Source organism: Papio anubis, chromosome 3 (genome assembly GCF_008728515.1).
Source record: "Papio anubis isolate 15944 chromosome 3, Panubis1.0, whole genome shotgun sequence".
NCBI lineage: Eukaryota > Metazoa > Chordata > Mammalia > Primates > Cercopithecidae > Papio > Papio anubis.
This window is the reverse complement of record NC_044978.1, coordinates 161,865,301-161,880,306: the sequence shown is the minus strand read 5'-3', so window position 1 is coordinate 161,880,306 and position 15,006 is coordinate 161,865,301. Positions and strand designations below refer to the sequence as shown.

The 15,006-nt window shown below is 43.4% G+C and overlaps 1 protein-coding gene across 3 annotated transcripts in view; it reads right to left on the bottom strand.

Moving 5' to 3' along the window:
* CCDC149 (coiled-coil domain containing 149) overlaps positions 1–15,006 on the bottom strand; it is a 105,623-nt gene that overhangs the window by 67,634 nt on the left and 22,983 nt on the right. For all 3 annotated transcript variants that reach the window (XM_009206616.2, XM_003898546.2, XM_009206617.4), the window contains exon 2: positions 1,610–1,771. In XM_009206616.2, the coding sequence (XP_009204880.1) occupies positions 1,610–1,771 (162 nt within the window). The remainder of the gene's footprint in view (positions 1–1,609; positions 1,772–15,006) is intronic.

Sequence of the window (15,006 nt, the reverse complement as noted above, 5' to 3'; positions counted from 1 at the left end):
AAACTAGTATTATGCAGCTGGCATTCTCCAATTCAGTATCATTTGCACCTTAAAAGTTTTGCCATATAAAAACCTAGAGAAAATAAAAAAGCCCAGGGTACGAGAAAAGTTACAAAAAGTATGGCTATGTCCATACTGTGTATTACCATGCAACTGTTTAAAAGACTGAGTTAAAGGCCAGGCGCAGTGGCTCACGCCTGTAATTCCAGCACTTTGAGAGGGCGAGGCGGGCAGATCACGAGGTCAGGAGATCCAGACCATCCTGGCTAACACGGTGAAACCCTGTCTCTACTAAAAATACAAAAAATTAGCCGAGCGTGGTGGCAGGCGCCTGTAGTCCCAGCTACTCGGGAGGCTGAGACAAAAGAACAGCATGAACCCGGGAGGCGGAGCTTGCAGTGAGCGGACATCGCACCACTCCACTCCAGCCTGGGTGACAGAGCGAGATTCCGTCTCAAAAAAAAAAGACTGAGTTAAATCTGTATGCCTAGAAATCTGGATGAGTTAGATCTGTAGGCCTAGAAAGATGTCCAAAATAAAGTGCTGAGGGAAAACAGCATGTTTTATTATTTTTAAAAATAAATTTGGAATTTATTTTATTTCTCCATGAATTTTTTTTTTTTTTTGAGAACAGTTCTCACTATGTTGCTCAGCTTGGCCTCAAACTCCTGGGCTCAAGTAATCCTCTCATCTCAGCCTCTCAAAGTAGTTGGGATTACAGGTGTGTCACTGCATCTGGCCTAATATAACTCTCTGGAAGGATGGCAATGCTCTCTATATACACTGCCCAATACAGCAGCCATCAGTCACCTGAGCCCATGAAATGTGACATTGAGACTGAGGAATGGAGTCTCTTATTTTATTTAATTCTAATTAATTTAAAACTAAGTAGCCACCTGTAGCTAGTGGCCTCTGTATTACTGTAGACTTATGAATCCTCTTTTTGAAGAACTCTATATAATCAAATTAACAAATAAACTACATACAGTAGTCCCCACTTCTCCTCAGTTTCAGGTACCTGAGGTCAACCATGGTCCAAACATGTTAAATGGAAAATTTCAAAAATAAATAATTTATAAATTTTAAATTGCATGCTGTTCTGAGTCGTGTGGTGAAATCTTGCACCATTCCCCTCCATCCCACCTAGGATGTGAATCACCCCTTCATCCAGGGTATCCACGATGTCTATGTGGCCCACTCGCTAGTCACTTAGGAGCTGATTTGGCTATCAGATTAAAAAAACAACAGCATATATAGGGTTTCATACTATCTGTGGTTTCAGGCATCCACTGAGGGTCTTGAAACATGCCTCCCTTGGATAAGCTGGGGAGCCTACTGCAAACACACACGTATATGTTCACAGTTGCCAGAGCAAGAAGCATATACATACACACATACACACACACACACACAGAGAGAGAGAGAGAGAGATTAACTTGTGAGTGGGACTGGGTAGTGGAGGAAACAGAGGTGGTGACTTTTACTTCTAAATTCTTCCACTTTGAACTGTTTACATTTAACCATTTCTAAAGAAACAGCATGTGAAAATCTCTTTATGTCTTAATTCAGGGAACAGGAAAGTGGCCGAACAGGGCAGCCTAACACTTACGATCATCTCTCGGTACTTCTTCTTCAGCGACTGGTGGCGCTCCCGGAGCTGATTGGCCATGAGTTTGTACTGGTCTCTTTCCTGTTGACAGGTGTCCAGCTCCTTGGAGAGGATCAGCAGGGCTTCCTTCTTGCTCTCCAGCTTCCTCTTACACACCAGGTACTACAAAGCAAAAAATCCAGGCAACAGGTTAAAAACATCCATGGGCCTCCATTTAACACACAACGTACCTCACAGACTCTGTGGAGAATTTTTGCCATTCTCATTTTTAGAGCTCATATGCCCAGAGAGATATTTTTCAGCAAATGACATGTACGTAAAGGCTTCGACAGTGCTAACATACAGTGCCCTCACGACAGAACCTAAACCTTGGACAGTAAGTCAAAAACCAGAACGTTTCAAAAGTTGCATGAACGGGTAAACAGGTAGACAACTGGACCCCAATTTTGTTTATAAAGGATTTATATATCCAGGTAAGATTATGTACAATTTTATTAAGATATTTAATACAACTTTTATTAAAATGTTACTAACGATAATCTCTTGGTAGTCAAATTATTTACCCAGGTTTTAAAACTTTTCTTGATGCTTTTCTGTGTTTTCTAAGTTTCCAGAGTAAACCTATATGGTTTTTTGTTTGTTTGCTTGTTTGTTTGTTTTTTGAGATGGAGTCTTGCTCTGTCATCCAGGCTGGAGTGCAGTGACATGATCTCGGCTTATTGCAACCTCCACCTCCTGGGTTCAAGCAATTCTCCCACCTCAGCCTCCCAAGTAGCTGGGACCACAGATGCGTACCCACCATGCCCGGCTAATTTTTGTATTTTTAGTAGAGACAGCCAGGCTCTGTTGGCCAGGCTGGTCTTGAATTCCTAACCTCAGATGATCTGCCCACCTTGGCCTTACAAAATACTGGGATTACAGGCGTGAGCCACCACGCCTGGTCCATATAGTTTTTCTTGTAAAAAAAAAAAAAAAAAAGCCCAAAAAAGTTAGTAAAAATAATTGAATTGAACCATAAATCATTGCAATAGATTGCAACTGCCCACCAAACCCATCAGCTATTTTCTCACTTGCAAATTTGTCCACTAACATGGCCCTGATGTGTTAAACTTTTCCTGTGATTCAAATGCAGGCACTCCCCATCCAGAGACCAATCTTAGGAGCTAAGCATTTTAGCTACATTTTGAATTCCCCCAAAACAGTTGAGTACACCTGGTTGGAACTCTTGCCTCAGAGTGATGTGGCATCCTTCCTTCTGCTCACTCTCCTGCACCGCAAGCCACCCTCACCTAAGTCTGACCCACCATACTGGCCAGCGTGGGCCCGAATAGGACACTTCACTTTTTATTGGATATATTGCACCGTCTGGTATTATTCACATATGTGAAATGTGGCACTAAATACCTTTTGAATTTGCCCCGTAAAAGACCAAATTCAGAGCATTCATGAAAACAATTTATAGTTTCATTATACACTCTGACATGAGTACTTTGTCATTATGGACGCTCACACAAAGCGGAGCGAGAATCAGCACTCCCATTCCACTAGAGTCAATGCTCTTTTATGGACAAAAAGCATTACTCATATATAGTGCTTGCTCGGAACTGACTTTGTTAAGTTCAATTTCAAATAAATGAAAGAGGGAAAAAGAGAGTTTTGTACATTTGCACAATTTTTTTTTTCCTTAAAAAAAAAAGAGTAATTGCTTAGCTTCAAAAACAAAGGGGAAAGAAAAGGCAATTCTGAGACGGATTTGAGTTCTAAAAAAGGACACTTCCACCTTGGATGAATTTTATTCCTGGCAGTAATGAGGTTGGAATCCTGCCTTAAAATGTCCTGGATTTTGAGACGTTGACATCGTCTTCATGGAGGCAAAATGGTTCTGTTGTCACAGTGATTTCTCAAGAGTAAAATCCCCAATGAGTAAATATCAGAGGAGAGTGGCTCAGAAACCCAAACTGCAGTGTCCTCAGGGATGTATTGAGACTTCACAGGAAAAATACCATTTACACACAATTTAACACATCTGCCCTTGTTCCTCCAGTTCTTTTCCCGTAATCAGCACCCTTGGTTGTCAGCACTGCGAGTATCGGTGACCCAAAGACAGTCACCTTTATCCCTTCAATTTATCAGATTCAAACCTGAGGCCCCAGAGACCCTCCTGCCTTCCAATTTAGGGGACAAAAATCCTCATGCACGGAGACATTGGAAGCTGCAGTAGGTAAGCTCCGTGGGAACACCCCGCCTGTTGAAGGGTAACAGGTAAGGGCCACTGCTGACTGTCAAAGTGGAAATTCAAGTTCCTTGACCTTGAACAGTCTCTGTTAGGGTCTGAGAGAAAAGCTATTTCACTCACAAAGCACGGTCCAGATAAGGCCATGAAAGCCGAGAAGGGCAGTAAAATGCCTCCCTTGCTTCTGGGTCTGAGATGCCTGGTAGAAAACAGGCACAGAGGCCTCTGCTGAGACCCATTGGCCTGGGATTTGAAAAGCAAAAGTTCTGTAGGTCCCAACAATTTTACTCCATGTTATTTATTTTTATCAGCAGGACAAATCTGAGGCTGAAGCCTCATTTGTAAAGCAGCTCGAAGCAGAGCTCTGGCTGAAGGTGAGACACCTCCCCTGTAGTTCTGCCGCACCCTGGCACGACAGTCTTTGGCATCTATAAGGAACCCTAGACTCCTTGCCAGGCACGGTGGCTCATACCTGTAATCTCAGCACTTTAGGAGGCCGAGGTGGACAGAATACCTGAGGGCAGGAGCTCAAGACCAGCCTGGCCAAGACGGCGAAACCCCCTCTCTACTGAAAATACAAAATTAGCCGAATGTGGGAGCGGGTGCCTGTAGTCCCAGGCTACTCAGGAGGCTGAGGCAGGAGAATCACTTGAACCTGGGAGGCAGAGGTCGCAGTGAGCCGAGATCACACCATTGCACTCCAGCTGGGCAAAAAGAGTGAAACTCTGTCTCAAAAAAAAAAAAAAAAATTAGCTGGGCATGGTGGCAGGTGCCTGTAATCCTAGCTACTTGGGAGGCTGAAGCAGGATAATCACTTGAACTCGGGAGATGGAGGTTGCAGTGAGCCAAGATCATGCCACTGCACTGCAGCCTGGGTGATAGCATGAGACTCCATCTAAAAAAAAAAAAAGAAAAAGAAAAAAGAAAAAAAAAAGAAAAAGAAAACACTGCTCTCTATCACCTGGGATGCTTGTTAAAATGCAGATTCCTGGGCTCCAGCCCAGGCCCACTAAATCAGAATCTCTGGTGCTCCAGCCCAGGCCCACTAAATCAGAATCTCTGGTGCCTGGCTCAGGAATCTGCATTCTTAGCCCATGGTTCAGATGATTCTCATCCAGTCCATACTTTAAAAACTCAGGCTCTGGAAGCCTCAAGCTGCACAGTGTCTCAAAAGTTAAAACCAACTACAATGGTCTGGAGGGACTGAGAGGCCACAGTTAGCCCACGAGTTCAGGGGCGAGGAACACTCTCAGAGCCATTCCGATGAGAGTCTGTGCCACCTTTTGTAGCTTTTGGGATTCTAGACAAGTACAAACATGGACTGCATTTTACTGCCTCTAGCCAAAAATCTTATGCAGTCATGTAGCACATAACAACACTTTAGTCAATGGCAGACTGCATATATGATAGTGGTCCTACCATAGAAAGGTGATGGTACCTTTTCTATGTTTAGATACATTTAGATACACAAATACATATCATTGTGTTACAATTGCCTTGTATTCAGTACAGGAACGTGCTGTATACGTTTGCAGCCTGGGAGCAACAGGCTGTACCACACAGGCTAGGCGTGTAGTCGGCTGTGCCATCTAGGTTTGTGTAAGTACACTCTATGATGCTCACACAATGATGAAACTGCCTAGCGGCACACTTCTCAGAAGGCATCCCTGTCGTTAAGAGACGCACGATTGTATATGCATGTCTCATCAAAACAACAATAGAAAACTCTGGGAAGTGGGGAGAAGGGAGTGTTGGAGAATGAGATGAAATTTCGTGGCCTCATTCTAAAAAAGTAAAAGCGTATTCCCTGTAATGACAGCTGTTAAAATGTCCCATTTCTTATCCCTGTGATTGGAAACAAACACCAAAAAAACAGGAGAGAAAAAGGTCATGAAGATCCTTCTTAGTGGGCAGCTTTGAACAACCACCAAATATAAGGCTGGGGCATTAGAAGGAACCCAAATTAGAATGGAAAACCAGACAAGCTAAGTCACTGTGCTTGGGCTGTTTAGGCTCCCAGAGGAGGATCAGTAACTATAGATAGCAGATCCAGCGATGGGCTCATCATGAACTGCAGGTACCTTGGGAAAGACATAAAATACAAGGACCAAAAGAACACACACTCCCCGGGCCTCATTTCCACACTTGAAAGATGAGGGGGTTCTCAGGGCACTCTCCACCTTGAGGAACCCACGATTTCAACACCACTGTTGAATATCACTGGATGTGAAGAGTGCAGGGGAAAGCACGGGGTAAGGGCTCCAGTCCAGAAGTTACAACTCACTTTAAGCACCCAGAACTTGCTTTCTCTGCCTTGTCTAAGACAGAGCTGGCTCAATGATTTCCAAAGACCATCTGCGGCCAGAGTATTTCCAGAATCTCTGGACAGTCACTTGGTGGGACAGGGTGCTGGGACTAAAACTGCATTTGCAGCAGCAATTTATAATTGAGTGAGAAAACGCCAAACATCTATTGAGTCAATATTCATGGCTCTTGCTATTATTTCTAGTTCTCCTTTCCTTCCAGGCATGTGGCAGGATTGTCCATCCCCACTGCTTTTGGGTAAAGCAGAAACACAGAACCTGCTTTGCCTGATAAAATGGGATTGGAAGGGATGTGAGCTGCTTCAGGAGGAAGGCACTTGAGAGAGGAGGTGAGAATTGCTGGGTTTTCTCCTCCCCTGCAGCAACAATGGTGGAAGCACAGGTCGCTATGGGGCTGCCACAGGATAACAGAGCTTGGAGGGGCAAGCACAGCAGACAACTGCCTGGAGAGCCATTTGGGTCCACAGGGAACTTTGCGTGATCCAGAAAAAAATGATGGATGTGTCAAAGCACTGAGATTTGAGGGTTTGTTACTGAAGCATAACTTAACCCATCCTGACTCACAGTGTCTATATCAAAGAACGGGACCGTCTTGGGGGGAGAGAGGTTATAGTTGCCCCTGGGCTGTGTGTCCACTGAGTCGCCACACTGAGGACGAGGGTTCATGTGATCACTATTAGTAGTGCTATTGATGACAAAAAGCAAGGTTTTGTAACACACGCTTTACCTGCATAATCTCCTTTAATCCTCAGGACAATGCAATGAAGTTACTGTGCTATCATCTGCATTTTATAAATGAGGAAGTGAGGCTTAAATGAAAGTGTTTGCATAATGTGCCAAGGGATTGCAAAGCCAGAATCGGAACCCAGCTCGTTATAGAGCTAAGCCTGTGGAACCCCAGCTCCTGACACACTAGACATTCTGTGCCCCACCCCCAAAAATCAGAATATTCATGGAGTTGGTTACCACATCTAGTTGGTATTCCTAGTACAAGGAAACAAAGAAAGAGACATTTTGAATTTGACTACTTTTCTGGACCTAGAACAAATAGTAATAAAGGTTTTATTGATTCAAACAACTTTTTCTAAAACTAGTGGGTCTGCCACTTATTTCCTCAGATGCAAAGCCTGAAGGAAGATGGAAAAAAAAAATGTTTAAAAATCCACAAGCCTCACTACTCTCTCCTTTTCATGAGGGAGCCAAGTGGAAACAGTAAGGTTTCCATTCACTTCTAAGAAATGGGAAAAACTAAAGGGCCTCAGAACGGAACTAGAAGGTTCTTTTCTCAAAAGCAGTTTGATCGCAACAGGAGTTTTCTGTAAGCTATAGCTGGCCTCATTATTCAGTCAAATATTTTCTGGGTGCCTTCTATGTGCTGGGCACTGAGCTAAGTATTGGGACCCTCATGGGATAAATGATATCATTGGATTTTGAAGAGGGAAGGCATGATACCTGGATAACAAAACGTTATTTCCTGCTATCTGGAATCCTGAAGGTTCTGAAAACTGAAAATGTGTTTCTATCTTGTTAGTGACCTAGGCTGACGTGAGGGTGCCTGTGGCCTTTATCCCACAGAGTGTGAATATTCATGTATTTGCTGAAGAAAAATCAATGTGTTTGATCCGTGGCTGCTGCCTGAGACTCTGCTGGGGATGACATATAATACACAGTGTGTGTACTGCATTTCGTTTCAGATTCCCAAAACTCCTGCATGAGAAACACATCTGAACTCCAGGGACTTCAGATATGGAATCTTTTATTGGAAAGTCACCCTTACAAATCTCTACAGTCTCGATGATGAATGTGTGAATCAAACCAAATCTTTCTCCAACAGTAATTGCCCAAATAGCTAAGTATTCATTAGATTTCTACTTCCTCACATAGGCCAAGAAAAACTGTAAGTGCATTAAATGCAGTAAATCTTCAAGCTTCCATATGCTTACGTGCCTGTTCCCCCAGCCTCCCAACTTCCTTGTCCTTTAGAGTCAGCACTGAATGCTGGAGCTGGGATAAACCTCACAGATAACCCAAGTGACTTGCCCAGTTGTAAAGAACAAGGTTCCCGACTTCCAGCATATTCCATGACAGTGTTTTCCAAATTGTGGGTCATGATACATTAGTTGCAATCCTTGTTTTCTTTAAAAAAAAAAAAAAAACAGATACAGAACAGAGCAGAAAATATCAGGGTGTATGCCCTGTAGTAAGGGTAATTATTGTTTCCTGAAGCTTTTCTATTTGAAAAGTCTATAGGAATAAACACACACATATGCCTATTTTCACATATTTCTTATGAGCTGACATTTTAAAAGTCTGAAAACCACTGTTCTCTAATAAGCCACTCTGGACACTTATCCATTCACTCAACAAATAACTGGTGAAAGGAACGAAGAGAGGCACAGGTGGGTGGGGGTGGGGCAGGGAGGAAAGCTTGAGAGATGATGTTCGATGTGAATTTTGAGAGGTGAGCAGGTGTAAAAGGCACCTCAATAGAGACCATTCTGTCATGGAAATCATTCACTTGTTCTCTGGGATTCAGTCACAGCTCTGAGGATTTAATCCCTGCTCTGCCCACCACCTGCTGCCCCCTACGTTGAGGTTATTGTGAGCTTGAAAGGAAATGTGCTATGCTAAAGGCTTTGTAAACTCAAAAAAGATTGAACACATGACTTTTAGAGCATATAAAGCATTCAGAACACTTTCGCAGACACGCTCCCATTTGACAGTCAACACTCCATGACAGGTGGGACAAGAACTGCTTTCCCCAATTTATGGGCAAAATAGCTGAGATTCAGAGAGGTTAGCGTCTTTCCTAGAGACAAGTAACTAACAACTGTCAGCTCAAACCAGAACTTTCCATTACACATTCCAGGTTCTTTTTACTATTCTGTATTGGCACCAGATTAGTTATAGGTGGTTCAACATATTACCTGTGTTGAGCAAAACAGTATTTTCAACAAGTCACTCCATAGAGGTAACTGCATAGCTCAGAGGAATACATTGTAACTCATTTCCAGGTCCTGTTTGGGTGAGAGGCAGCTCTCCTGGGGCCCTAAGTCGAATTCCACAGGGAATGGCTGAGGTCCAAGAGGCCACCTATAGATTTAACAGTGTCAACAACAAACTGCATGTACAACAGTGGTCCCGTAAGATTATGCGGCCATATTTTTACTACACCTTTTCTATATTTAGATATCTTTAAATACACAAACACTTACCACTGTGTTACAATTGCCTAGAGTATTCAGTACAGGCACATGCTGTACAGGTTTGTAGCCCAGAAGTAACAAGCCATACCATGTAGCCCGGGGGTGTAGCGGACTATACCATCTAGGTTTGTGTCAGTACACTCTAGGATGGTCGCACAATGATGAAATGGCATAACAAAGCATTTCTCAGGACATATCCCTGTCATTAAGCAATGCATGGGCACAGATAATAATAGATGGTAATAAGTAGCTGATTATCACTCACTAATAGTGGCTAACTACAGTACACTAAACGCTATAAAAGAGACACAAAACTCCCAGAAAAGAGAGAAAAGTAGTGTAGACTAATGGTTGGGAACATGGCAGAAGGAGCCAAAAATGCCTGAGTTCAAATCTTGGTTTTTGTCACTTACTAGCGACATGACCAATTACCTAGCCTCTCTGTGCCTTGGTTTCTCCATTTTTAAATGAAGATATTTATAGCATCTTCAGAGGGTTGGTATGAGAATTAAGAGTTAGTTTTAAATGTCAAACATTTAAAACAGTGTGTTGTATGTGTGTTAATGATCATTACTACTATTGTTATCATGGAGGAGAGAGTGATCATAGCTTAGCAAAGCAGGTGTTCAAGGAGTTGGAGGACAACGTGGTATTTGAAATGGATCAGGAGGGAGAGGTAGAGGGATACATCTTGGCTGGGGATAGATGGAGTTGTGACAAGTGGCAGCGACCGGGAAAATGTTACTCCTGGCTGGGAAACAGCCACAGCAAAGCACAAAGGTGAGAGGCCAGAAGATGTGTGGTCAGAACAGTGAGCCACACCCTGGGCTGGCTGCGGTGGAGGGTGGGAGTACAAGTGTGAGAGATAAAGTCAGAAAGACAGATGGGTGGCCAGGTCAGAAAGGGCCTGGATGTGGTGCTGAGGAGTTCAGATTGTATTCTTCCAGCAATCAGGAGCCTCGAGGGGCTCTGAATGGGGGAGTGTCATTAAGAATCATCTCAGGAAGAAACTTTCATCCTGTGGTGTAAATTATATCGGACAGTACAGTGTGGGTGGAATGTGTTGCCAAGCTTGAGAAGGGAAGAGAAAGTGATTGTGGGTCAGGACCCACTCTACAGATACACCTTTGGATCCTGCAGTTTGATCTGAGCTGTCAGTCCTACAGAGAACACACTGGCTTTGCTGTTTCTTAATGCAGTCTGTGATCACGGTGTCTAATGCAGTATTGTTACACAGGGTGCTACCCAGGCAACCAGACTCATGCATGGTTTCAGCCTCCGCTGTGACAGCTGGTGCCAGAATCACATCAGTGGGTGAGTGGGTCACATGGTTGCCCAAACACACTCCAAAGAGCCAACTTGAGCAGGGAAAAACAGGGAAATACCCCACTTTCTGGTCACTAGGAGGGGCCAAGAGACACACACTTTATTCTCCTAATGCCTCCACTTTCCCTCTTCAGTCAAGACGAAACTCTGCTGGTCAAGTTCATGTGTAGAGTAGGGACCACCGACATTCTCTCTCCTTCCCAGCTCAGGAAGGTTTCAGTTTGTTTTCAGAAGAGGGGACAGAGAAATGAAATTAGTATTTTTTTGAATATCTACTATGTGCCATGCACTCTTAGGAGTAAGAAGAAGACCTTCATTTGATTATAACAGTAACCGTAGCAGCCACTATCCAGTGAGCATTACTATTTTCCAAACTGCTAAATGTTCTACTTGAAACATTGTATTTAATCTACGTGGCCACTATGAAATAGGTTGTAAGATTAGTCCCATTTTACAGAGAAGGACACAGAACCTCAAACAGGTAAATTTATCCTTCATCACAAAGGTAGTAAGTGGAAGAGCCAGACTGTTACCTGGGTATATCAATTAGGATTCTTTGGTGTAAGCAACAGTAACTGACACTCTAACAAAGGAATATATTGGAAGGATACTGGCCCTTACAGACTTGGCAAGAGAATGCAGAACTAGACTTAGACACAGGTGGGCAGCAAGGCAAATCTGGGCAATGGAGATGGGAACCAGGAACCACCAACCACCAGGTCTTGTTGCAGGAAAGGTTGAATCAGAGGTTGCCAAATGGGGTGAACTGGACTCTGTTACATTTCAATCTCTCTGTCTCTCTGTTCAAGGATGTCTCCAATAGCCTAAAGCAGATTATGGGGAGCCTTTGCCTAGCACCTGTCCACAGTTGTTAATGTACACAGACTGTATCCAATGGTAATACTCTCCACTTGGAAGTGCTATTGAGAAAAAGCAATGAATTCTGGGAAGTGAGAAAACAACAAATGTGCACCGCACCAACCTGGGGAGAATCCATGCTACTGAGTTTACTTCTCAACCTTGCTAAGGCTCCCTTCTTGTGGTTTTTGAATAAAGATTGAAAAAGAAATAGTGATCATGTAATAATAATCCTTTTACTTTAATTAACCTCTAAGTCTCTATTAATCATACACAGAAACACAGGAGTGCATAGGAGCTGCAGGAACACTCAGGGCGAGGCTCACGTGGCTGCCCTTGGGTACACACCTACCAGCTGCAGTAAGGAAGAAACCACCTGGTATATACTAACGCCAAATATACTAGGTAATCAGTGACACGCGAATGGAATAAGCTCAGTAAAATATGCCCAGTTTTGAGTGTGAATACTAGATATCATAAAATATTTTTATTATTTTCTCAAAAATAAATTTCTCTGGAATTGCATTTCCATTACATTTTTAAAGCAGAGCTCACAACTCATTTGTCGATGTTAATTCACGCCCACACACAAACACCATGAAGGTAGCCCTGTGCTCATCATCCTAAGAGCCCAAACTATTGGCCATTGAGGGGCTTTTATCTACCCGTTTACTGTTATCTGCATTAAAGCAAATCATAATTGCTACAACAAAGATCAAAAGATCATAATAATTAAATGGCTATCTGACATACTACATTACTATTTGGGTGCTTTATAGTCAGATAAATGAGAGATGAAGGTAGCTGGGGTGTAGTGCGGGGGGGCGGGGGAGGGTAGGGGGTGGGGATGGGGTGGAGTCACCTCTCACCAAACAAAGACTCCTGTTCCTTCGAGATTTTTACTAATGGGATCAGGCTAGCTCTCATTAGCCACTGCAAGGGCATGCCTGCGAATCCAGACAGGCTTCTCAGCAGATGATAAACAGACAACAGCCAAAGGGTTCATGTTCAGGAATAATTTAGAAACTTCTCAACTGCAGACTCATTCTTTCTGCAGAGGTACCTCCACCCCGATCACCCTCTACTCATAACTGCACTCGCCTTCCCCTCTTCTCCATCCCCCATCCAGCAATACCTCACTTCCCACCCAACAAACAGCTCCAGGTGAACAGCATTCGACAACCAACCTCCTTTCCCAGCCTCCGACAAGCCACCCCTCCAGCCTGGAACCTCTGATTTGCTCTGCCCTGTGATCTCTGGCAGGGATCATCACAACAGCCTTCTGGTTTCCCTACTTGTCTAGTCCGGGTACCAGTCCTTTGGAGGATGTAAATTAGGGCTTGCCACTCTTCTTTAAAAAAAAAACAAAAAAAAAACAAACTCTGATGTTAAGGAGATTCGCAAACAGGAGCCTTTCAGTGTCTGGCTGCAACGCACCTCTCCGACTTCATCATCAGCTCTTCTATTCCTAGCCTCCATGTTCCTGTTCAGCCCACCTACGGCTGCCCCCACGCTCAAGCTTCTTCATCTCTCTCTTTTTCTACGCTGTCCTGCACCCTGTTCCCGAGTCCCTGTCTGGGAAGCTTCTGCCATGCCCCCAGGCAGAGTGAGAGCCATGCGGCATTGTGAGTATACTTAGAGTAGCACTCACACACCCTGTATTGCAGCACCTGCCCACCTGCCCACCTGCCTGACTGAGGCCTCTTTGCAGCCAGGGCCCATCTTATTCATCTTTGCACCTCTAGAGCCAGGTACAGCTCCTGGCCTGCAATGTGTGCTGAATACATATTTGAGAAATAAATTTCAGTTCCCACCAAGCTGAATATATACATACATATAAAGATAGATAGATTTTACATATTTTAGTCAGATAGCCATCAATTTATTATGATGCCTAAATGTCTAAATCTCATTTAGCATCATGCTTTGGGGAAAAAAGAATATCCAGTTACACAAACTGAATGTGTATGGAGAGGATGCAGGACAGTTCCTATAGAATCATCAAAACGACATTTGTATGTTGACCTCGTTTTTATTGCTTAAAAGGACCACTTCCCTGCCATTACAGGGGTATACACTCCATTCAGCACCTTCGTTCTTAAAAGTCCTGCAGATTCACCAACCCCAGATAGGCATTCAGAACTGCCACTTGAAGATACACGTACATTTAACCTCTCCAGACATGGATTTGGGTATCTATGGAGTACAATGCTCTGTGGGGCTAGTCACATGCTGATGTTCATTTTGCTGAAGTCCTCCAGCCTGCGGCAATCCCTAAGCCCTGCAACATTAACATGCTCACATCTTGGGTGTGAGCCTTTCCTGCCCACACCGATACTCTGTCCTCCAATTGTAAGACTCCCTGGGCATTTCCACAGACTTTTCTAAATCTGTATTCACCTCTGTAATTTTTAGATAACATTTCAGCAATTTCAAGTTCATAGCTTAATGATTCTAATGCCATTCTCTAAGAAGGAAGATTTATTTTTTTTTTTTTTTATGATCTGTCTTTCTCAGACTCACCATTCCCCTCTCCGGTATTACTTCTGACAGGCAAACTTTGATTATTTGAATGCCCCAGGGGATGTGCTGAAATTTAAGTGAGATTTCAGGTAATTGGAAGAGTTTATAATGTGAACTATAGTAGCTGGGGGGTATGTGAAATTCACTGACAGCCTTAGCTAACCGAAGTTTTGAATAACGAAGGTTTGCCTGAATATCTATTTCAATTCTTTCACTTCTCTTACTTCTCCTTTCCTCCCTCTCACCATCTTCTCAGTCTCTGCATTCTCCACTGACTATACACCTGTCCTTTGCAAGCCTATAAAGATGAGAAGGAAACACATGGAAAAAAGATTGGCTTTTTTCTTGTTGGCCATAAACGGACTAGGAAACTCACTTGCTGAAGATAGCATCTGTTTCTAAAAATCACTGCTTGCCTAGAGTGAATTTGCTCTGTCCCCAGTGCTAGGCTGATCTGACCTTGCCTCAGGCCGAGATGCTGCCAGTGCACCTTGCAGCTCTGGTTTGTTTCAGAGATCATGTATGTATTCAGGATGAAGCACTAAAATTATCCATGCATCTGAAACCCTCTCTTTGCCATCCAGGTTGCCAGGGGCCTGAGATCTGCTGGATACGGGTGACAGGCGGCTTGCATCACCAGCCCTCACATACTGCAATTACACCTTATGACATATAACTGTCACATATGGAATGTAACGATAGATTCACTGGTTACTTCATTATAGAATAATAATTCAATTCAGTTGCAGAGGGCTTTCCTTGTGGGCTTTGTAGCAGTAAAAAGTCAGCAAAGCATGTACAATATTTTGGTCCGACTGACTTTAAAAGCTGTAAAACTGCTGTGGTTCATTTTATCTATCTCAAGAGAAATTCTAAAAAAAAAACCCTAACACCCCTACTACTGATGAGGCCCAGTGCACTTTTGCA